This window comes from Pan paniscus, chromosome 2 (assembly GCF_029289425.2).
Source record: "Pan paniscus chromosome 2, NHGRI_mPanPan1-v2.0_pri, whole genome shotgun sequence".
In the NCBI taxonomy this organism is placed as follows: domain Eukaryota; kingdom Metazoa; phylum Chordata; class Mammalia; order Primates; family Hominidae; genus Pan; species Pan paniscus.
Genome location: NC_085926.1, coordinates 4,064,908 through 4,089,570, shown reverse-complemented (window position 1 = coordinate 4,089,570; position 24,663 = coordinate 4,064,908). Strand labels below are relative to the sequence as shown.

At 40.4% G+C, this 24,663-nt stretch overlaps 1 protein-coding gene across 4 annotated transcripts in view; it reads left to right on the top strand.

Annotated features, from left to right (window-relative positions):
* The window catches only part of SUMF1 (sulfatase modifying factor 1), a 696,570-nt gene that overhangs the window by 391,277 nt on the left and 280,630 nt on the right, over positions 1-24,663 (top strand). For all 4 annotated transcript variants that reach the window (XR_010111383.1, XR_010111382.1, XM_055109476.2 and 1 more), the window contains exon 9: positions 15,245-15,356. Coding sequence is in view for 2 of the 4 variants with exons in the window: in XM_055109476.2 (XP_054965451.1) it covers positions 15,245-15,356 (112 nt within the window). In the remaining 2 variants the exon portion in view is untranslated. The remainder of the gene's footprint in view (positions 1-15,244; positions 15,357-24,663) is intronic.

The window sequence follows — 24,663 nt, the reverse complement described above, 5'->3', positions numbered from 1 at the left end:
ACTTACTGTAAAATTGAAACAAATCATAAAGTACAGAGAAAAAGGCAAGAAGCATCCCCAAACTGACCCCTCAGAGAAACACGATAACATTTGGTGAACACCTTAATCCTACAAAGTCCATTTCTAAGCTCTTTTTTTTTTTCACATGCCTGTGTGCCAACGATGATGTCATATTTGTATTTGTATTTGTATCTGGTTAATATTTATGTTTTATCTCTCCCACAGAATATAAACTCTCTGAGGATAGGCATGGTGTCACATATATCTTTGTACAGTGTCTAATAAGGCATTACATATTTTGTAGGCTTTCAAATATATGTTTTAAAATAAGCCAGAGGTATAAGTTCTTCTATAAGACCCTAATTTTGGATGGAATGTGCTTTCCTTGGAACAAGTTGCAAATGGACGATAGTGGTAGCAGAATATTGGGGGAATTAGATAAAGTAACAAGACACATAGACTTTTCTTTGCTTCTTCTGGGTGTTTCATAGTCACTCTGGGGTGCAGCCGATAGGCACCCTGGTGATGAGCTCTGGTTTGCTGACACATCCTCATCAGCTTAACTAGAGCTCCTCACAACGGGCATTGAAGGGTGGTGATCAGGATTCAGGGTTTGATTGCTGAACTTTTGCTGCCTTCAGGTTCCAGTGATTTTTAGTAACGTGTGTCTTGGAAAAAGGACAGGATATTAACTCAAATGTCATGTTTAAAGGGTAGGCAGACTGTCCGTGAGGTTCCAATTGTGTAGCCGCCAACAAAGTTTGAATTACAATATTAACAAGTCAGTTTGCGATCTCTTAATCAAAAGTGAGGTGTTAGAACACAGCTGCATCCCAGCAGATGGCCCAGGATTTCATCCTTTTCAGTCTGGGCATGTTTATCCATGGGGTGCACTTTGATCTAGCCGGAGGGCCTGCCGTTGTCTCTAATATTCTAGACCCAGGAGACTTTTAGATATTTTCTAAATAAATTTCTTAGCACTGTGCTTGGAGGAGGAACTTTTAAATATGAACCTCTGTCAGGCAGTGCACCACTCTGGTCGTTTATCTGCTGGGCACTTATTACACAGAAAAAGAGTTTAAACAGACGTAGATTTCATCATCTAAAATAGATTGACTTCACTTAGCCTATTTTGATTGCCTGAGAGACCCTCCTTTTCCATCTTTCATTTTTTCCTAGTGAAATCATACCCATTCTCTCTCTAATCTCCCCCAAACAGGATGTAATCTCTCTTTCTCTCTTTTTAAAATGTATATTCATTAATAGTTCATAGAGGTAATATTGCACAATTAAAATATGGGTAATTGAGTTGTTTATTAAATAGATTAATAATTTTAAAATGCTTACAATAGGCATTTTGACTAATCTCTTTCACTCCACATCAGCAATCCTTGTCTCAGACCTTTGGTTGTTGCCAGAGTAAATCTGTTGGAACATTTTAAATATAATTTAATTCTATTGATTTTAAAATTTTAACTTTTAATTAAATTGGTTAATTAATTACTTAATTTTTGAAACAGGGTGGGTCTCACTCTGTTGCCCAGGATGAAGTGCAGTGGCATGAACATGGCTCATTGCAGCCTCGACCTCCCAGGCTCAAGCGATTCTCCCAATTCAGCCTCTCGAGTAGCTGGGACCACAGGGTGCATCACCATGCCCAGCTTTTTTTTTTGTACTTTTTGTAGAGATGGGGTTTTACTGTGTGGCCTAGGCTGGTCTCAAACTCCTGAGCTCAAGCGATCTGCCCACCTTAGGCTCCCAAAATGCTGGGATTACAGGTGTGAGTCACCATGCCCAGCCTAACTTTTTTAAAATAATGATTTCAGACAGAAAAAGTTTTAAAAGTAGTTCAAAGAATTCCCATATATCCTGTCATCAGAATCCCCAAATGTTAATATTTTCCCATGTGTGCTTGATCAATATCTATCTATACACAATTCCAAACTACTTGTTTGAAAGTAAGTTGCAGGCATAATCCCTTCTGGAGAGCTGTAGGCAAAGACTTATACCCTTACACTTAAAGTCATTGTGTTAAGGCTTTCAGTATGTGTTCAACAACAATGGAAATATCACTAACACTATTGGCAGTTAACATTCATTAAGTATGATGGGCCAGGTATGAGCTTTACATACTTTATCAGTTAGAGTTCCTGATTGTAGATGTTAAACACATCTACAAAATACTTTTGTGGCTGCACCTAGTTGTGTTGGATTGAGTAACCGAGATTATAGGCTAGTCAAGTCCACACATACAATTGACCATTGCATATTATTCCAAGTTATCACTCATAACCCTATGACAGAGGTGTTATTGTCCCATTTTATAACTGAAGAAGCTGAGGTGAAGTAACCTGGCCATGGTCAAATTAATTAGGAAGTGGCAGAAGTACCCTTTGAGCCCATACAGCCCAGCTGTGGAGCCTTTTTTTCTAAACCACTCTACTGGACTGTCTCCTTAAGACCTAAATAACTGACAATCAGCTTATTGGCAACATCTAAAAGAAGTTAGGTGTATAATGTAAAGAGCTGATGAATGAATTCAACTCAATTAGATAATAAAGTTTACTATATGCTAGGAACGGTGCCAGGCAATGAGAATATGACAGGGATCTTGCTCTCATGAAGCCCATCTGAGTAGAAGCAGGCAGTGAAGCAAGAAGATGGATATGTGTATCTACCCTAGATGAGGCAGAAGGAACACTGATTTGAGGAAAGTAGTGCTCTGAGGTTTAGAAAAATTGGGTTCTGGTCCTGGCTTTGCTACTAAGTAGTGTCCTGTCCTGACCTGCTCAGTGAACGTTACTTTAGGCAACAGCTCTTCTCTGAACTTTAGTTTCTTTATCTGTAAAATAGGAGGCAATACATAAGTTGAAAAGTGAGGTCATTATGTCAAGAGGCTTGAATTCACCTTTGTCTTGAAATGTGGGCAGTCACTGGGCTAAACGCTTAATGTGTATTGAGTCCTTTAAACAATTCTTACCAGATCATCATTATTCCCATTTTTCAGTTGAGCAAACTGAGGTAAGAAAATTTATTTAATGACTTGCTCATGGTCACCAGCTAGGAAGTGAGAAAGTCAAGATTTGAATTCAGATAATGTGGCTCCTGAGTCCAGATTCTTAATATGTGTGTTATACTTCTTTGAAAGACATCAGGAAAGTCTTCGTGAAATTTGAATATGTGACCTGCTCTTTTATAAAACCAGTGCTCTAATCCCTGAGCTAAGAAACCTTTAAAATATGTATACAAAATTATCTAGTACAAATATGTGTTTTATATTGTATTCTTTTATTGGTTCCTGCTATAAAGGTAACGTATATTACATGTATGTCTGTGTGATTAATGTTAAGTCCATATTTTATGATTTTTCTTCCTTTTTAGAACATTGTTTGGATGCTTAATTAGCAGCTAGTGCCCATCAGAAAATGAATAAAAACCTGGATTTTGTCCAGTGTTTTAGATTTGGCATCAGATTTTGAAGCAGGGTTCCCAGGTACATTGCACTGGATTCAATTAAAAAAAAAGAAGAGTTGGTTCAAGTATTAGCATAGGTGCAGAAAGTCTGAGATTAGGAGGGCTGGAGATAAACTGGGACATGCACCTCAATACCAGCTTGGCCGGTGGCTCAAGAGGAAGTGGAATGCCACTGATATGACCATAGTGGGTCATAGCCCATTAGACCCTCTGAGGCATACTTAAAAATTAATGGTATAATCTTTTGGTGTCCAGCTGTAGCCTTCATTCATAAAAAACTTAAGTTTGAGATCAAAGCAAATGGAATGTATGTGTGCATTTCTGCAAGGAATACTGGAGTGATTAGTTAACACTGAAACTGTCAAAACTGGAAGTAAAGAATTGCTGTTTGTAACGTCCAGTGAACTACGGGTAAAAGTGTTCCTCACCCCCTGGAAATACAGGACCCTCTGGGAGTGACTACTCTGTGAAGATCAGTTGGATTCTGACTCATTTATTATACAGATAAGGACACTGAAGTCCAGAGAGCAGTGCTTTGCCTGAGGTTGCACGCAGGGAGAGGCAGAGCCAGGGCAAGAAGATTATGTTTCCTGAGTGCCTTTAGTTTTGAAGGAGACAATGTATGTGATTTTGGGAAAGCCCCACAGTTTCTGCAGCTTCAGCTTCTCCATCTGTAGGTTTAAAAGACAGGACTAGATCAGAAATGTCATATAAATGGCACTGTTACTGCCACTGTCACCTCCAGGACCCATGCCAGATACGACAAGTTGCTTATGATCAATATGTGTTAACAGCATGTTGAGTACTTAGGGCATGCTAGATATTCCAATAAGCACTTTCCATATACTATTTCACTAAATTATCACAACCAACCTATCAGGTAGATTTTATCAGCCTCATTTCACAAACAAGAGAACTTAGATAGATTTAGAAACTTGCTTAAGTTTGCACTGTCAGCAAACAGTGAAGCAAGACTTTGATCCTAGGAAATCTAACCCCAGAGCCCATATTCCTAAGAGCTACACTGTACTGCTAGGACAGCATATGAGCTTCTGCTGCTCTCTCAGGTACATGTCAGGCATGTACCTTATTTCAGTAAACTCCAAATGGTATCAAAACCCTTCTCATGTCACTCCAGGCATCTACTACCAATCGATCAGATCAAAATGGGCATGTGAGGTAAACCTTTTTATTATCCCTGGATTAGATGATTTCCAAAAACCCTTCCAACTCTAAGATTCTGGTGTGTGGTTTTAAGGATTGAAGCGAGGTGTTAGCTAATAATATTTACAAAAGCTGGAATACAGGGTATTTTGGCTGGCTGAGCTGATGACATGGATGTTGTTACTTCTTGGGCTGATCTTGAATTCGTGGTTAGTGTGGGAAGGGCTAAAATGGGTGAAATTGCTCATCAGGGACTGTGAGGCAACTCAAGTAGAACTGCTCTGAGGTACAGATGACAAAGAATGTCACATAGGAGGAGGAAAAAACCCAGAGAAAACCCCGAGAGCTTCCCAAGAAAACATCTTTAGCAAAACATTGCCAAGTCTGTGATGGACACCTTCTGCAGCGACTTCTTCAAGAGATTTTAAGAGTATAAACTTTAAATCCACACTACCTGGCTCTGTTATTGATTAGATGATGACCTTGAGGTAGTTATTAAACCCCTCTCTGTCCCAGTTTTTTCACCTATAAAAATGAGATAACCACAGTACCTACTTCATAGGCTGTTGTATGGATTTTTAAAACTTTTTTTGATTTTTTTTTTTAGAGATGGGGGTCTCACTGTGTTGCCCAGGGTGGACTCAAATTCCTGGACTTGAACTCTTGGCCTCAAGTGATTCTCCTGCTGTGGCCTCCCAAAGTGCTGGGATTATAGGTGTGAGCTACCACACTGGGCCTGTTATATGGATTAAATGAGTTAATGTATGCAAATCATTTAAAAATAGCACCTGGCATATAATTAGCACCATATAAATATTGATCCATTTATTGCATTATACATTTTTTTAGAGGCTCCTACTCTAACATAATCAGAAAGAACTCTAAATTGTGGGCCATTTCTGTAACTAATGAAACACATGATCAAAGTTAAGTCTAATTATCTTGTTTGTCAAGCTGATTTTTGTTATGTTGTTTTACATTTGGAACTGGGATGATACGTTCACAGGTAGTGGATAGTTTGCAGTTTAGCAAGCTCGGCCTACTCATTACTCTGGTAACACACCAGCCAGTATTTTCATTGTCTGGAAAGCCAGCCCCATTTCCATCTGCATAGTTTGATTTTGAGGGATGCCCATAGATTTAGCTTGTATGCCTGCTCAGATTGCACTTTTGAACCCTGCTTTCAAAAAGATTTTGAGGTCATATTTCGGCTCAGTGGGGAACAGTACCATATGCAATCAGTAATGTCTGCTATTAGCATAGGAGAGGGGAAGCTGCACTCTTGCCAACAGGGCTGGCTGCATAATTTGTGAGTCCCAGTGCGAAGTGAAAATATGGGCCCTCTTGTTTAAAAGCAAGAAAAAAATGCCATGAAAAGGACTAAAATATCAAGCTTTTTTCTTTCTTCCATGGTCTCTTTCTCTTGACTTAGCATGGTCTTTTTACTTACTATTTAGTATTGTTAATAAATAAAAATTTAAATTTAAATTATTAGCATGAATTTTACCATTCATCTTATATAGTTTAATGCCAGTTTTTTTTTTTATTATACTTTAAGTTCTGGGGTGCATGTGCACAACGTGCAGGTTTGTTACATATGTGTACATGTGCCATGTTGGTTTGCGGCACCCATGAACTCGACATTTACATTAGGTATTTCTCCTAATGCTATCCCTCCCCCAGCCCCCAACCCGATGACAGGCCCTGGTGTGTGATGTTCCCCTCCCTGTGTCCATGTGCTCTCATTGTTCAACTCCCACTTATGAGTGAGAACATGCAGTGTTTGTTTTTCTGTCCTTGTGATAGTTTGCTGAGAATGATGGTTTCCAGCTTCATCCATGTCCCTGCAAAGGACATGAACTTGTTCTTTTTCATGGCTGCATAGTATTCCATGGTGTGTATGTGCCACATTTTCTTTATCCAGTCTATTATTGATGGACATTTGGGTTGGTTCCAAGTCTTTTCTGTTGTGAATAGTGCCACAGTAAACATACATGTGCATGTGTCTTTATAGTAGCATGATTTATAATCCTTTGGGTATATACCCAGTAATGGGGTTGCTGGGTCAAATGGTATTTCTAGTTCTAGATCCTTGAGGAATTGCCACACTGTCTTGCACAATGGTTGAACTAACTTACACTCCCACCAACAGTGTAAAAGTGTTCCTATTTCTCCACATCCTCTCCAGCCTCTGTTGTTTCCTGACTTTTTAACGATCATCATTCTAACTGGTGTGAGATGGTATCTCAGTGTGGTTTTGATTTGCACTTCTCTAATGACCAGTGATGATGAGCATTTTTTCATATGTCTGTTGGCTGCATAAATGTCTTCTTTTTTTCTTTTTTGAGATGGAGTCTCACTCTGTTGCCCAGGCTGGAGTGCAGTGGCACGATCTCGGCTCACTGCAAGCTCTGCCTCTCGGGTTCACGCCATTCTCCTGCCTCAGCCTCCCGAGTAGCTGGGACTACAGGTGCCCGCCACCACACCTGTCTAATTTTTTGTATTCTAAGTTAAGCAGAGATGGGGTTTCACCATGTTAGCCAGGATGGTCGGGATCTCCTGACCTCGTGATCCGCCCGCCTCGGCCTCCCAAAGTGCTGGGATTACAGGCGTGAGCCACCACGCCCGGCCAGTGTCTTCTTTTGAGAAGTATCTGTTCATATCCTTCACCCGCTTTTTGATGGGGTTGTTTGTTTTTTTCTTGTAAATTTGTTTAAGTTCTTTGTAGATTCTGGATATTAGTGCTTTGTCAGATGGATAGATTGCAAAAATTTTCTCCCATTGTGTAGGTTGCCTGTTCACTCTGATGGTAGTTTCTTTTGCTGTGCAGAAGCTCTTTAACTTAATTAGATCCAACTTGTCTATTTTGGCTTTTGTTGCCATTGCTTTTGGTATTGTATTCATGAAGTCTTTGCCCATGCCTATGTCCTGAATGGTATTGCCTAGGTTTTCTTCTAGGGTTTTCATGGTTTTAGGTCTTACATTTAAGTTTTTAATCCATGTTCAGTTAATTTTTGTAAAAGGTGTTAAGGAAGGGATCCAGTTTCAGCTTTCTACATATGCCTAGCCAGTTTTCCCACCAGCACCATTTATTAAATAGGGAATCCTTTCCCCATTGCTTGTTTTTGTCAGGCTTGTCAAAGATAGATGGTTGTAGATGTGTGGTGTTATTTTTGAGGCCTCTGTTCTGTTCCATTGGTCTATATATCTGTTTTGGTACCAGTACCATGCTGTTTTGGTTACTGCAGCCTTGTAGTGTAGTTTAAAGTCAGGTAGCATGATGCCTCCAGCTTTGTTCTTTTTGCTTAGGATTGTCTTGGCAATGTGGGCTGTTTTTTGGTTCCATGTGAAATTTAAAGTAGCTTTACTTCCAATTCTGTGAAGAAAGTCAGTGCTAGCATGATGGGGATAGCATTGAATCTATAAATTACTTTAGGCAGTATGGCCATTTTCACGATATTAATTCTTTCTATCCATGAGCATGGAATGTTTTTCCATTTGTTTGTGTCCTCTTTTATTTCACTGAGCAGTGGTTTGTAGTTCTTCTTGAAGGGGTCCTTCACATTCCTTGTAAGTTGGATTCCTAGGTATTTTATTCTGTTTGTGGCAATTGTGAATGGGAGTTCACTCATGATTTGTCTCTGTCTGTTATTGGTATGTAGGAATGCCTGTGATTTTTGCCTATTGATTTTGTATCCTGAGACTTTGCTGAAGTTGCTCATCAGCTTACGGAGATTTTGGGCTGAGATGATGGGGTTTTCTAAATATATAATCATGTCATCTGCAAACAGAGACAATTTGACTTCCTTTTTTCCTAATTGAATACTCTTTTTTTCTTTCTCTTGCCTAATTGCCCTGGCCAGAACTTCTAATACTATGTTGAATAGGAGTGGTGAGAGAGGGCATCTTTGTCTTGTGCCAGTTTTCCAAGGGAATGCTTTCAGTTTTTGCCCATTCAGTGTGATATTGTCTGTGGGTTTATCATAAATAACTTATTATTTTGAGATACGTTCCATCAATACCTAGTTTATTGAGAGTTTTTAGCATGAAGGGCTGTTGAATTTTTTCACGTCCTCTTCTGTATCTATTGACATAATCATGTGGTTTTTGTCGTTGGTTCTGTTTATGTGATGGATTATGTTTATTGATTTATGTATGTTGAACCAGCCTTGCATCCCAGGGATGAAGCCGACTTGGTGGTGGATAAGCTTTTTGATGTGCTGCTGGATTCAGTTTGCCAGTATTTTATTGAGGATTTTCACATTGATGTTCATCAGGGATATTGGCCTAAAATTCCCTTTTTTTTTTGTTGTGTCTCTGCCGGGCTTTGGTATCAGGATGATGCTGGCCTCATAAAATGAGTTAGGGAGGATTCCCTCTTTTTCTATTCATTGGAATAGTTTCAGAAGGAATGGTATCTGCTCCTTTTTGTACCTCTGGTGGAATTTGGTTCTGAATCCATCTGGTCCTGGACTTTTTCTGGTTGGTAGGATATTAATTATTGCCTCAATTTCAGAGCATTTCAGGTCATTGGTCTATTCAGAGATTCAATTTCTTCCTGGTTTAGTCTTGGGTGGGTGTCTGTATCCAGGACTTTATCAATTTCTTCTAGATTTTCTAATTTATTTGCGTAGAGGTGTTTATACTATTCTCTGATGGTAGTTTGTATTTCCATGGGATCGGTGGTAATATCCCCTTTATCATTTTTTATTGAGTCTATTTGATTCTTCTCTTTTCTTCTTTATTAGTCTTGCTAGTGGTTTATCTATTTTGTTGATCTTTCCAAAAAACCAGCTCCTGTATTCACTGATTTTTTGAAGGGTTTTTTTGTGTCTCTTTCTCCTTTAGTCCTGCTCTGAGCTTAGTTATTTCCTGCCTTCTGCTAGCTTTTGAATTTGTTTGCTCTTGCTTCTCTAGTTCTTCTAATTGTGATGTTATGGTGTTGATTTTAGATCTTTCCTGCTTTCTCTTGTGGGCATTTAGTGCTATAAATTTCCCTCTACACACTGCTTTAAATGTGTCACAGAGATTCTGGTACGTCATGTCTTTGTTCTCATTGGTTTCAAAGAATATCTTTATTTCTGCCTTCATTTTGTTATTTATCCAGTAGTCATTGAGGAGCAGGTTGATCACTTTCCATGTAGTCATGCAATTTTGAGTGCGTTTCTTAATCCAGAGTTCTAATTTGATTGCACTGTGGTCTGAGAGACTGTTTGTTGTGATTTCTGTTCTTTTACATTTGCTGAGGAGTGTTTTACTTCCAATTATGTGGTCAATTTTAGAATAAGTGTGATGTGGTGCTGAGAGGAATGTATATTCTGTTGATTTGGGGTGGAGAGTTTGGTAGATGTCTATTAGGTCCGCATGGTCCAGAGCTGAGTTCAAGTCCTGGATATCCTTGTTAATTTTCTGTCTCCTTGATCTGTCTAAGATTGACAGTGGATTGTTACAGTATCCCATTATTATTGTGTAGGAGTCTAAGTCCCTCTTCAGGTCTTTGAGACCTTGCTTTATGAATCTGGGTGCTCCTGTATTGGGTGCATATATATTTAGGATAGTTAGCTCTTCTTGTTGAATTGATCCCTTTACCATTATGTAATGGCCTTCTTAGTCTCTCTTGATCTTTGTTGGTTTAAAGTGTGTTTTATCAGAGACTAGGATTGCAACCCCTGCTCTTTGTTTTTGCTTTCCATTTGCTTGGTAGATCTTCCCCCATCCGTTTATTTTGAGCCTGTATGTGTCTTTGCATGTGAGATGGGTCTCCTGAATACTGCACACCAATGGGTCTTGACTCTTTATCCAATTTGCCAGTCTGTGTCTTTTAATTGCAGCAGTTAGCCCATTTACATTTAAGGTTAATATTGTTATGTGTGAATTTGATCCTGTCATTATGATGCTAGCTGGTTATTTTGCCTGTTGGTTGATGCAGTTTCTTCATAGAGTTGATGGTCTTTACAATTTGGCATGTTTTTGCAGTGGCTGGTACCAGTTATTCCTTTCCATGTTTAGTGCTTCCTTTAGGAGCTCTTGTAAGGCAGGCCTGATGGTGACAAAATCTCTCAGCATTTGCTTGTCTGTAAAGGATCTTATTTCTCCTTTGCTTATGAATCTTAGTTTGGCTGGATATGAAATTCTGAGTTGAAAATTCTTTTCTTTAAGAATGTTGAATATTGGCTTCCACTCTCTTCTGGCTTATAGGGTTTCTGCAGAGAGATCCACTGTTAGTCTGATGGGCTGCCCTTTGTGGGTAACCCAACGTTTCTGTCTGGCTGCCGTTAACATTTTTTCCTTCATTTAAACCTTGGTGAATTGGATGGTTTTGTCTCTTTGGGTTGCTCTTCTCGAGGAATATCTTTGTGGTGTTCTCTATATTTCCTGAATTTGAATGTTGGCCTCCCTTGCTATGTTGGGGAAGTTCTCCTGAATAATATCTTGAAGACTGTTTTCTAACTTGGTTCCATTCTCCCCATCACTTTCAGGTACACCAGTCAAACGTAGGTTTGGTCTTTTCACATAGTCCCATATTTCTTGGAGGCTTTGTTCATTTCTCTTCACTCTTTTTTTCTCTAATCTTGTCTTCTCACTTCATTTCATCCATTTGACCTTCAATCACTGATATCCTTTGTTCTGCTTGATCAAATCAGCTATTGAAGTTTCTGTATGCTTCATGAAGTTCTCGTGCTGTGTTTTTCAGCTCCATCAGGTCATTTATGTTCTACTCTACGCTGATTATTCTAGTTAGCCATTCCTTTAACCTGTTTTCAAGGTTTTTAGCTTCCTTGAGATGGGTTAGAACATGCTCCTTTAGCTCGGATAAGTTTGTGATTATCCACCTTCTGAAGCCTACTTCTGTCAACTTGTCAAACTCATTCTCCATCCAGTTTTGTTCCCTTGCTGGTGAGGAGTTGTGACCCTCAGGAGGAGAAGGGGCGTTTTGGTTTTTGGAATTTTCAGGCTTTCTGCTCTGGTTTCTCCTCATCTTTTTGGTTTTATCTACTTTTGGTCTTTGATGTTGGTGACCTATAGATGGGGTTTTGGTGTGGATGTCCTTTTTGTTGATGTTGATGCTATTCCTTTCTATTTGTTAGTTTTCCTTCTAACAGTCAGGCCCCTTGTATTCGTTAGTTTTCCTTCTAACAGTCAGGCCACTTAGCTGCAGGTCTGTTGGAGTTTGCTGGAGGTCCACTCCAGACCCTGTTTTCCTGGGTATCACTAGAGGAGGCTGCAGAACAACAAATATTGCTGCCTCATCCTTACTCTGGAAACTTTGTCTTAGAGGGGCACCTGCCAGATGCCAAGCAGTGCTCTCTTGTATGAGGTGTCTGCCGGCCCCTACTGGGAGGTATCTCTCAGTCAGGTACACAGGGGTCAGGGACCCACTTGACAAGGCAGTCTGTTCATTATAAGAGCTCCAATGCCATGCTGGGAGAACCACTGCTCTTCAGAGCTGTGAGGCAGGGATGTTTAAGTCTGCAGAAGCTGTGCCCACAGCTGCCCCTTCCCTCAGGTGCTCTGTCCCAGGGAGATGAGGGGTTTTTCTCTAAGTCCCTGACAGAGGCTGCTGCCTTTTGTTCACATATGCCCTTCCCACAGAGATGGAATCTAGAGAGGCAGTCAGCCTTGCTGAGCTGTGGTGGGCTCCACCCAGTTTGAGCTTCCTGGCAGCTTTGTTTACACTGTGAGCATAAAAACGCCTACTCAAGCCTCAGCAATGGCGGATGCCCCTCCCCCCACTAAGCTCCAGCATCCCAGGTTGTCTCAGACTCCTGCGCTAGCAGTGAGAATTTCAAGCCAGTGGATCTTAGCTTGCTGGGCTCTGTGGGCATGGGACCTGCTGAGCCAGGCACCATAGGGAATCTCCTGGTCTGCTGGTTGCAAAGACCATGGGAAAGGTGCAGTATTTGGGCAGGAGTGTACTGTTCCTCCTGTTACAGTCTCTCATGGCTTCTCTTGGCTAGGAAGGGGAAATCCCTCAATCCCTGGTATTTCGGGTGAGGCGTTGCCCCACCCTGCTTTGGCTCGCCCTCCGTGGGCTGCACCCACTGTCCATCCAGTCTCAATGAGATGAACCAGGTTCCTCAGTTGGAAATGCAGAAATCACCTGTCTTCTGTGTCGATCTCGCTGGGAGCTGCAGACTGGAGCTGTTCCTATTCAGCCATCATGGAAGCACCTCCTAATGCCAGTTTGAAATGCAAGTATGTAGTTTTAAACTTGTATGTAGAATCACCAAAATTACTCAACTTGTTTTTCATAGCTTACATATATATATACAAATATATATGTATTATTCTTACCAGAACAGTGAAAATACTACACAAAGCTAAATCAACTTATTCTTCTTCTTCTTGATATGCACACAGTCTACCAATATCTCTGCCTTAAGCTTACTGTTGAGTAAGAAAGTACTGAAAGGAGGCCAGGCACAGTGGGTCACTTCTGTAATCCCAGCACTTTGGGAGGCCGAGGCGGGTGGATCATGAGGTCAAGAGATTGAGACCATCCTGACCAACATGGTGAAACCCCGTCTCTACTAAATATGCAAAAAATTAGGCGTGGTAGCAGGCACCTGTAGTCCCAGCTCCTCAGGAGGCTGAGGCAGGAGAATGGCCTGAACCCAGGAGGTGGAGCTTGCAGTGAGCCAAGATGGCGCCACTGCACTCCAGCCTGGGCAGCAGAGTGAGACTCCGCCTCAAAAAAAAGAAAAAAAAGAAAAAAGAAAAAGAAAGGACTGAAAGGAAAATAAATATGAGTTGCCCTATCTTTCCCTTTTCTTCTATGTCATCGTTTTCAGCATGAGTGGTTAGTTAATAAAGTAGCATAATTAAGAAAGGATATGATGAATTTCATTGGTTGTTCATGTTTCTTAGAATGGTGTGTCTCTTAGAAAGAATGACTTCATGCTGTGATTGAAGCAATTTCTGGTTCAAAGAGACGTTGTGGCTTCTCACGGTGCTGTCCTCTTACTCCGTTTGTTGATGAAAAGAGTCAAACACTGTATAATATTTTAAGAGATTGATTCTGAGCCAAATTTGAGTGACCATGCCTGTGAAACAGCCCTCAGAAGGTCCTGAGAACATGTACCCAAGGTGGTTGGGGTACAGCTTGGTTTCATGTATTTTAGGGAGGCATGAGACATCAATCAAATACATTTAAGAAATACATTGGTTGGGTTCAGAAAGGTGGGACAACTCAAAGTGGGAGCTCCCAGACTATCAGTAAATTTAAACATTTTCTGGGTCATAATTCGTTGAGTTTATCTGAAGACCTGGGATCAATGGAAAGGAACGTTCAGGTTAAGATAAAGGATTGTGGAGACTAAGTTTTATTGTGCAGAGGAATTTCTCAGCAGACTTCAGAGAGAGCAGGTTGTATGTTTCTTACCAGAGCTAAAAGCGTATCTGGCTCTTAGTTGATTATCTCCTGGATCTGAAAAGAAAGTAAGGAAAACAAAGGGGAAAGGGGATTCTCTATAGGATGTGGATTTTTCCCACAAGAGACTTTTCAGGGTAGTTTCAAAGTGTGGCAAGAAAATATATTTTGGGGTTATATATTTTTCCTTATCTCATAATGGTATTCCAGAGTCAGATTGAAAAGTAAGTCATGATATATAGAATAAAACCCATCTGATCAGAATTTATGGTTTATAGAGCATGACCCCCCTAGACCCCTTAGGTAGGAATTTGGGCCAGATAAAAAATCAGAGCTTAGTTCTCAAGTTATATTCATAACACACTCACCTCACACTCCCTTTAAATCTCAGTAAACTCCCACACATGTGCTCATGGGGCATCATGAATGCTGTATGCAAATAGGTAGCAAGAAATGGAAGAGGGCACATAGATTGCATGTTACCTGTATCTCCTCTGCTCATGAACATTCTCCATTGTCCCAGCAGACTTCACTTAAAAAATATAAGTTCATTGATAAAATTATTAAGAATTTCAGGACCATGACAGCTGAATATTTAACCAAGTGTGGCACTCTTCTGAGCACAGGGCCCTAAGTGATTGCACAAGTCACACATGACCTCGAAGTGGGACCTACTTGCATTTGCTGTTGTATTTCATCTCTCCCTTGCAGGGCCCTAAGACCCTACACGGATCACTGCCCCCATGGATTTGTGTAGCGCTCACTTTTGTTTGCCTGTTACATTCCATAAACAGCCTTCTGTGACTAGTTATCTCATCCTATGTGTTCTTTCTCCCTACAACATTCTAAGCTCTTGAGGACAGTGTCATAATAATGGCTCCATTTATCATGCACGGTTGGCCCTGCTGAGGCCTTGCTGTTGGTCTTGCTGATTCTATCAACTTCCTGGGTATTTAAACATAATATTTGTAGCTATTATTGTTATTATTATTGTTATTTTCATAAAAGGGTTCAGGCCCTGTAGTCAGATTGTCAGTGCTCAAATTGTTATCTTAGTTGTGACCTGGGGCAAGACACTTAATCATTTTAAGTGTCGATTTTTCGTTGTAGTTTGTTATAAGAATTAAGTTCTGTAAGTTCTCTAAAATTTAGCATGCCTGTCACATGACAAATAAATAAATATTACCTATTCATGTTATTATTATTTCTTCTTCTTCTTCTTCTTATTTGTTTTAGTCCCAAGAGTACTATGATCCCTATTTTCAAGATGTGGCATCTGAGATGTTGAGAAGACACACAGCCAGCAGGTGGAAGGCCTTCTCATCTCTAGAACCATGCTGCTCAATAGGTAGGCATCAGCAATATGCAGCTATTGAACGTTTGACATGTGGCAAGTTTGAATTGAGATGTGCTGTAAGTACAAAATACACACTGAATTTTGAAGACTTAGTATGAAATAAATAATGTAAAAAACCCCACAAACATTTTTATATTGATTACATGTTGAAATAATATTTTGAACATATTGTGTTAAAGTATATTATTAAAATTACTATCATTGTTTTTTACTTTTTAAAATGTGGCTCAAATTTAAAATGTAAATTTTTGAAACTTTGATAATGTGGCTCACATTATATTTCTATTAGACAGATTGCTCTTTCTGGAGGTTGTGATTGTGGTGGCTCAGGATTGGGGGTGAAGCCATCTTTAAGAACACATTCCACTGAGCAAGCTAATAAAGCTCTTTGAATTCCTTGCTCATCATAATCTTTAAGTTTTAATTTTAATGACCACAGGAGGGAACTTTGGATTTCACTTATCAATGTAAGAAAATGTTTTAAGCTGGTAATTGGTTTGCATCTCAGATGAACCTAATTCTGCCTGACAGGAAGCCGAGAGGCTTTCTCTTCCTCCATGTGGTGCTAATGGCCTAGGGAAGAACACAAGTTTTAGAATGGAAGATTTAAACCTCAGCTTCCTCTTCCAGCTGTGTGACTTCAGGCAAAATATTTTTGCTTTTTGGACTCTTAGTTTCTTTATCTGAAAAAAGGGACAATAATATCTACAGAGCTGAATATCTTTGCCCTCTGGTTACAGTCTTTATCCTCTCTACCTTGTTCTGGGCTCTGGGGGGATGACCTATGAATGACACCAAAGGGCTCTCTTGACAATTGGTTTCAGGTTGAGTTTGGACCCAAAACTCCCCACTCTCTTGAGTAGGGCTGGGCACCTGCAGGACATCAGAATTCTGGGAGAAAAGTATATGAATGGATTTCTTTGATTGAGCACGGATATTTGTGTACTGTGTTAATGTCCATAGAGAGCACCCAGAGTGGATGAGGCTCTCCATAACCAGGTGGATGAGCTGGCCGTTCTGGGGATGCCCCAGAGCTTGCTCAATTGCCTCCTGTACAGAATGCCTTATCTGTCCCAATATTGCTTATGACTTGGGATCAGTTTTTCTTGCAAAAGGTATGACATAGTCAAGTTAGCCTGATGGAATTCATTGGCATTATCATGTGCAATATCACCTAGAAGCAGCTACTTAACAGAATAGTGGGATGGCCTGCCAAAGGCTCAGTTATGAAGATGGTAGGAAGGCAACGTTCTACAAATTTGGAGTGCTCTCCTTCATGATATGGTGTATATGCCTCAAAACCAATGGCTAGAATATAGTGTCATCCCTTATAGCCAGAATGCCCAGGTATGGGAACCAAGGGTGGAGATGAGAGTGGCCTGTCTTACTGATACACCAAATAACCCATTGGAAGTACTTCTGCTTAATGTTCTGGAGATGCTAATGCCCAAAGAAAGACTACTTCTAAAAGAGTCATGGTCCTAGTGAATTGGAAGCTGAAGCTGCCTCTGGCCATTCTGAGCTCCTCATGTAGCTGGACCACTGTATAGAAAAGGGGTCACTGCATTCAGTGAGGTGACTGGTCCTGATTACCAGGGGATAATGAGGTTATCCCCTAACAAATTCAGGCCCTTCATAAATCAAGATTGTGGTTATTTTTTCAGTAAGGAACACCATCCAGTTGAGAAATGGGCAGAGGATAGGGCAAACAAGGAATAGCGGTGGAAGAAGGCTGGCTGCTGTGCTTATCACCTTAGGTCTTATGCTCGCCTGCGAAGCCACAGGAACTGTTATGGAAATGCCAGGTGTTCGGTCTAGGTCCTGTCATTGACTGCTCAGAAAGCCAATCACTGAAACAAAGAGTTTTGCCAGGGGATAAGGCTTTGTTATATTGCAGGTGACATCGGCCGGGAAGATGGGAGCCAAGCCTCAACTCTGTTCTTTCTAACCAGCTAAAATGGGGTTAGGGGTGTATATAGCAGGAAGGAATTTAGAAAACAGAAATTAAGAAAGAGTAAGGAAGCAATCAGGAGGAATAAGGGGTCTGGCATCTCACCGATCTGGTGAGTTTCAGTTTCCTTGATACTATCTGGGAAGCCTGAGGGTCGATTTCCTGAGAAAGGAAAGTTTGTCGGATAAGACAAATGTAAGTTTCAAGCTTTAATACCAGGAGGGCCAATTTCTGTTTATTAAAGAACCATAAACATCATTCTATGAGACAATTTGGTTGGTTTCAGAAATATAACAGTTATATTTTATGTTAACTAGTTATCTCCTCACTTTTTACTCTCATATTTTTATGAAAAAAGATAGTTTTATGAAAACCATCTTTTGGTGGTTGCTCATGTTTTGGGTTTCTGTTGGGAAGTTGACTGAATTGATATCATTTCATCGTGTTTTGGCATTTTTGCAATTTTTGAATTAAAAATAACAGTAAATGATGGGGGAGGGTTCCTGGGGGAGTGTTGCTGGGGGAGGGATGGACTGTGCTGAATGTCTTCTGTTTCCCTTCCAGATCCACTTTTCACCCTTCTGTACCCTGCTTTATGCCCCAGGAGGCTCATTCTGTTGGGTTTCATCAGTGGGATCCCTTGTGCTCTGGTTCCATTTGTGTTTAGACAATGGAGCAGGAAGGGAGGCAGAAGCAGTAGATCAGACAGCAGGTGAGCAGTGAGTTAAGAGTATCTATTCTCCTCATTTTTTCCCTGTCATATCACAAGGGTTGGTTCCTCACTCCATGGAAAGCCATAGTTGGTGTTGCCATTTGCTACCCTCTCTAAGTTCTCAGAGCTGTTGCTAGCCTCAGGTTACTGCAGCAATCCTTCTTGGATGACTTTAAACTCTGCTGGGACCAGGGCTGATGTTCCTGCCTTGCCGGGTTGTTGTAAGGATTGGAGATAATGAATGCAAATCACTCAGTACAATGGCTAGCACTCCATAGGCACTCAAAATGATAATTTTTTTTTCTGCCAAATCCTTTTACATTCCAAGTTCAAATGATTGCTTAAGGAATTAGCACTGCTTTAATAAATAAATGAGATAATGTATGTGAATGCTTTGTTCAGCATAAATCACTGTAGAAATGCAAGATAGAGTTATAGTAGATTCTCTGAACCTTAAAAGTATTATTTTTAAAAATACGGTTCTGTTTGTCTTGCCTTAGTCAGATGCAATTAGGTTTTTCTTAGAAGTGGAGTAGGATGGAAACTTGAACTGCAGATTTACATGCAAATCTCATTGAATTAAAAACTTTGTACATCTTCTTCAGGCTCTAGGCCTTTGGTTTTAGATTTCCCATTCTCATTTCCTCTTCTTTCTAGCCCAGTGAAGCATAGGTATCAAGATGAGCAGATGGAGAGGTAATTGCTTCTCTGTCTCATTGCAGAAAAAAAAGCAAAAAAGCAGTGAGAAAAAGCATCTTGACATGCGGAAGAAACTATTAAGTCTGCACAGTGGCTTTGCACAGTACCTTCTGAGATGGGAAGGGAAATGGTGAGGCAAGGTAAACAGGAGTTGATTTTCCTTCTGCTGTAGAACTTTACATACCATAAATCAGAGTTATTAGGAGGACTTGCCAGAGAGGGTGGAGAACTGCACCATGGTGCAAACCTTGCTTTTTTATTTACATGTTGCAAGTGACCATCAGAGTGTTTCTTCCTCTGTGCTTCCATTTGTTACATCAGTTTAATGAAACTCACCACTTTTTGCTGTGTCCCATGCTGTTTTATTTTCCTTCCAAATGACACAGCTTGAAGAAATTATCTGAGAAAAGAAATTTAGCACTTGTTCATTAAAATATGGCTGAAGCGTACTCCTTCTCAGGACTGCAGAGACAATGATTAGAGCACAGTGGTTAAGAGCATGTGTTCTGTAGACCTGGGTTCAATTCCTGAGTTCCCCACTGTAACCATTGCCTCCTGGGTTCATGCCATTCTCCTGTTATCAGGCTGTTACTGAAAAGGGGTCCTGACCCATACCTCAAGAGAGGGTTCTTGGACCTTGTGCAAGAAAGTATTTGGGGTGAGTCCATACAGAAGAGTGAAAGCAAGTTTATTAGACAAGTAAAGAAACAAAAGAATGCCTACTCCATAGGCAGAGTATGGGTGGCTCAACTGAGTATACTTATAGTTATTTCTTGATTATATGCTAAACAAGGTGTGGCTTATTCATGAGTTTTCCAGGAAAGGGGCAAGCAAACCCAGAACTGAAGGTTTCCTCCCCTTTTAGACCATATATGGTAACTTCCAGATGTTTCCATGGCATTTGTAAACTGTCATGGCACTGGGGAGAGTGTTTTTTAGCATGCTAACGCATTATAGTTAGCATATAATGAGCAGTGAGGACGATCAGCGGTCACTTCATTGCCATCTTGGTTTTGGTGAGTTTTGGCCAGCTTTTTTTACCGCATCTTCTTTTATCAGCAAGGTCTTTGTGACCTGTATCTTGTGCCGGTCTCCTATCTCATCCTATGACTAAGAATGCCTAACCTCTGGGGAATGCGGCTCAGTAGGTCTCAGCCTTATTTTACCCAGCTCCTATTCAAGATGAAATCACTCTGGTTCAAATGCCTCTGACAGGGCCATTATTATCTCAGCCTCAGTTGGGACAATCAAGCTCAGCAGTGACTGGCCAAGCCCTTTATAGAATGTCAAGTGATGTACTGATTTAAGGTGTTATTATTTCTAAGCTACCAATCTATGATTAATAAATCTGACTTTCATCAAACTGTATTTGTTTTGAAATAAAGACCAAGAAACATATAATAATTTAATAAGGTATATGATATGATGACATTGTCCACAAAAGTAAGTTTTCTGATTGAATAATATAATACATGTAAAAATATCTAGAATAGTGCCTGGTGTCTTCCAAAAGACCACCAGGATGGCTAAATAGTAGAAAGGAGACTTTTATTGGTGATATCAGTTTGCAAACCAGGAAGAGAAGGTCTCTAGCATGGACTGAAGGTGCTCTCTCTTTGAAGAGGGAAGGGACAGGTTGGGTTTTATGCTTCCCAGGGTCTTTATCATGCATATTCAGCAGGTTTGGGGAAAAGCTACACATATTTATGACGGGAGCTGTGAGCATGCCTGACGGGTAAATATATATATAACATACATCCCATGTTCACTTTGGGGTGGGGTTTTAGCATTAAAATGAGGTAGAATTTGGCTCTGTACATCAAAAAGTGAACTACAGGACACAAAAACATTTTGTGTGCAGTCTCTGTAAGCTGCTGAAACTGGTCTAAGTTCTGCAGTAGCTTATCAGAAAATGTTTGTGAGGCTGGCTCTTGGTCCTGTTACAGTGGTCTGGGTTGTAAATCTGCCTGATAGCTCCTGTTGTTAGGCAGTTTATGTGTGGGCATTTAGAAATTTACCATGCCAGCCAGGCCCTGAATGCTCTACTGGTAGGTAACCTGGTTTCTTTAACCTTAGTGTCTGTCTTAATTGATAAAAGTGTAGTCTCTCAGATCGCATTGGCATATGTAAAGATGTCAATAAATGCTTGTTTCCTTTTTAAATAAAGCATTGAAAATGCAGATTTTTCTTTTCCTAGGAGGACTATTCATTATCAGGACATCTTTCCTTCCAGAAAGAATTTCAATTATAAGGCAACCAAGGAAGGCAAAGATCGCCTGGTGGCCATCAAGCAGGCCATCCAGAGGCAAAACTCCTTATTTGAGGAATTTAGAATATTAGACTTCCCTGTTATCTAAAGCAGGCATCTGGTTGCAGGTTTCTTTCCCAAAAATGTATAAGTAACTAGAATTGCTGTACATCTCCGGAATGCATGCATGTTGAAACTCATTGTGCAACCCTTGTTGACATCAAGGTACCAAATGCCTACAAATGCAGTCATTTTTCATGACCTACATGGCTAATACGGTTCAAATTACCCTTAAGTACCCACTTTAAGATTCATAAATATTCCCAAGGAGAAATCCACCACATTGCGCTCATTCCTCTCTTGCTGAGGCACCCCACTCATTCTTCTGCAGTGTTCTTTCTATCTAATAAAATTTTCTTCTTCAAACCTATACGATTGTTGGTAAATTCTTCTTACTATCCTGTGACCCATGAACCAACCACTTCCTGAGGCTGGGACTCTGACACCTCGTCTGGCAGCAACAGTTGATAATAACAATAAGCTGCACTTTGTAAGGTAACTTTTACTTGTGTTACACCTGGTGTGACCTTCACAGTAGCAGTGTGAAGAAGGTTCTATTGCTATTATTATCATTCTGATGTTGCACGTAAGGGAGCTGAGGTTCTGAGCAGTTAAGTTTCTGACTCTCCCAAAGTCATATGGCTAGACTCTTTGATGCCCAGTTTGACGATGCTCCCAATACATTTGAAAGCAAGCACAGTGAGAATAGCTGTCCGCTTCCATTTCCCAGGCAAGGGTTGGCTCAGGAGTTTGTTTTTTCTGGGAGTCTGGTGATTTGTATCAGTGATTAGGAGCTTAGGGCATGACTGAATCTGTGGTAATGGTGCTATGAGGAAGGGGGCGCTGTTCAGGCTGAGGTGTAGGAGAGTGAGGGTGAGACGGTATTAGAGGAGAGGTAAATACAGAAACGAGTCTGAGTGTAAACGAACTGACCAGTGGGACAGAAGAGGTGGGAGGACCAGGTATCAAATGGCTATAGCATCATCATTACCTGTTGTTAATTTAAGTGTAGCCCAAAGCGGCCTCCTTACATACTTTAAGTTTGGCCAAAAGGTTTCTCCTTACACAGTGCACTGTAACCTAACTAGACGTGTAAACAGACTATAACCTACTCTTGTACCAATCATAGAGTTTTAGCCTGTCACAGGCTGCCAACTGTTCAACCCATGTTCTAATAAGACAAATGCCAAGCTGTACCCAGTCCAACTGTTTCTGTACCTCCCTTATGTGTCCCCCACCACCCCATTATTACCAAAATGCCAGCAGTTTGGTCTAGTTCTTGCTGCTCCCTGCATAGAAAGCCAGTCACTGAGACAATGAGTACTGCCAGAGAAGAAGGCTTTAATGGGGTGCTGCAGCTGAGGAGATGGGAGATCAGTCTCAAATTCATCACTCTGACCAACCAAAATCAGGGGTTTATATAGCAGGGAAGAAATGTAACTACATGCAGAAAAACATAAGTTAATGAGGGGTAAGGAAGAGGAATTGGTCAGCAGGAAGCAGGGAGTCAGTTAGGCAATCATGATGGGTGACAGATCTGGTGTTTCATTGTCCAGATGTGGTGTCTGGTAAGTTTTAGTTCCTCAATACTATCTGGGACTCCTGATGGTTGGTTTTCTGAGAAAGAAACTCAAATAAGACAATTCTAACTTTCTCCACTTTTAAGATTGGGAGGATCCATTTCTATGTTTATTCAAAAGAAACCATAAACATCAGTGCTATGGGACAATTGGTCTGGTGTCATCATTGCTCTGAAGCTATTCTGGATCAGGGGGCTGCCCAATTCTCAAATTATTCTTTGCTCAATTAAACTCTGGTAAATTTAATTTGTCTAAAGTTTTTCTTTTAACACTGATTAGAAATAGACTCAGGGTCCTCTACTGGCTTTTCCACAAAGTATTGGAAACAGACATTCCTCAAGACACTTTGGGGTCTTATGGAACTTGAAAGCTGGAAGGACCTCAGAGGTCATCTTATCATCCTTCCATTTACAGAGTAGGAACTCCTAAGTTCATGCAGCTAGCTAGTTTGGTACCTAAGAGCTTTATTTACTTAACAAATGCTATTTACTATGTGCCAAACACTTTCCCAAGGGTTTACAATGATTCATTTATTCCTCATCATAACCCTAGGAGGAAGGTACTACATATGCGTAGTCCCTCATTTGCAGTTCTGAATTTCAAAAGATTCTGAAAAAACAGAATTTTCTTGAAAGTTGGTGCAAACTCGTTTGATGGCAAAACTTGATCTGGATTGACATAAGTCTACTTATTGGTCTTTATTCCACATAGTGTTAATAATCATACATCTTGCTTCAAAATGTGTTTGAATGTTAATGTGTTTGAATATGGGGTCCTACCCAAGACTCTGCTGGGGGTGTTACAGAATATTTAGTGTAATCTCATGCCTTTCAAAAGTCCAAAAAATTCTGAATTTCAAAATACATTTGGTCATGAAGATTTTGTAACCTATATTATCATTCTCATTTTACAGTGAGAAAACCGAGGCAGAGAGATTATATAAATTGTACAAGGGCACACAGTGGCATTCCTGGGATTCCAAACCAGGAATCCTAGTTCAGCAGTGTGTGTTTTTAACGAATCTGTGCTCTGGCAGGCCAAACATGGATTAAGAGGCTGCTATTCATTGCTCTGCCCAAATACTTTGTATATGATGTCATGTAAGTTCAGAAATCTCTAATCTCCATCACTTGAGTTCTGACATGTTGCTTGCCTCCACCAATTTATTTACCACTGGGCAGCTAGAGTGATTTTTCAAAACGTAAATCTGATTCATATCATAACTTCTTTATCAGCCTCTGCTTCAAATGCCTTTCTTCTGCATTTATAATAACCTAAATCCTCCACTTGGCATGGTTTGACCATGCCTGTCTCTCACATCTCAGCTCATCCGTAGCCCCTCAGGCTTCCTGCACCTTCTTTCAGTTCCTTAACTGTATGGTGGTCCCTCTTGCTACAGGACCTTTGCATATACAGTCCCCTCTTCCAGGAATATTTTTATTCTCCTTATCCAGCACATCAGCCCTGTCTTGCCCTGGTCACCTCTGATTTACTTTTCAGATCTCAGTTCAAGGTTTTTTTTTTTTTCCACAGGGACACCTTTTAAATTCCTAACATGGATCACAGTTTTTGTTGTACATTTATTTGTGTGATTATGCATTAATGCCTCTCTTCCCTCTATACTGTGAACTCCATGAAGGCAGAAATTGTTTTCATTTTTGCTCACCATTGTGACTGCGTATACTCAGTAACAGTAACATAGTCAGAGATGAATACAAATTTGTTGAATAACATGATAGAATGGATTCTCTGCAAAATGCAAGGTTTATTTCTTTGTTTTGTTGAGCAGCTGTAGAGGTTTAAGAGATTTGTGTATTCAGTCATTGGCAGAACTATCACCATCATCTTCTTGGTTATCACAGAGCTGCACTTTTAGATGTCCTTTAAAAGTTAATGGTTGTGTGGAGGATTTAAGTTTTCAATTCCAGAATGGCAATTTCCAAGGGCCTTCTTTTCCGGCTCCTATGAGCATAGAAGGGACAGTTGAAATGGGCAGCTGTACAGATAAAGTACACTGCTTTCTTGAAAACTCTGCAAACCAAATTGTG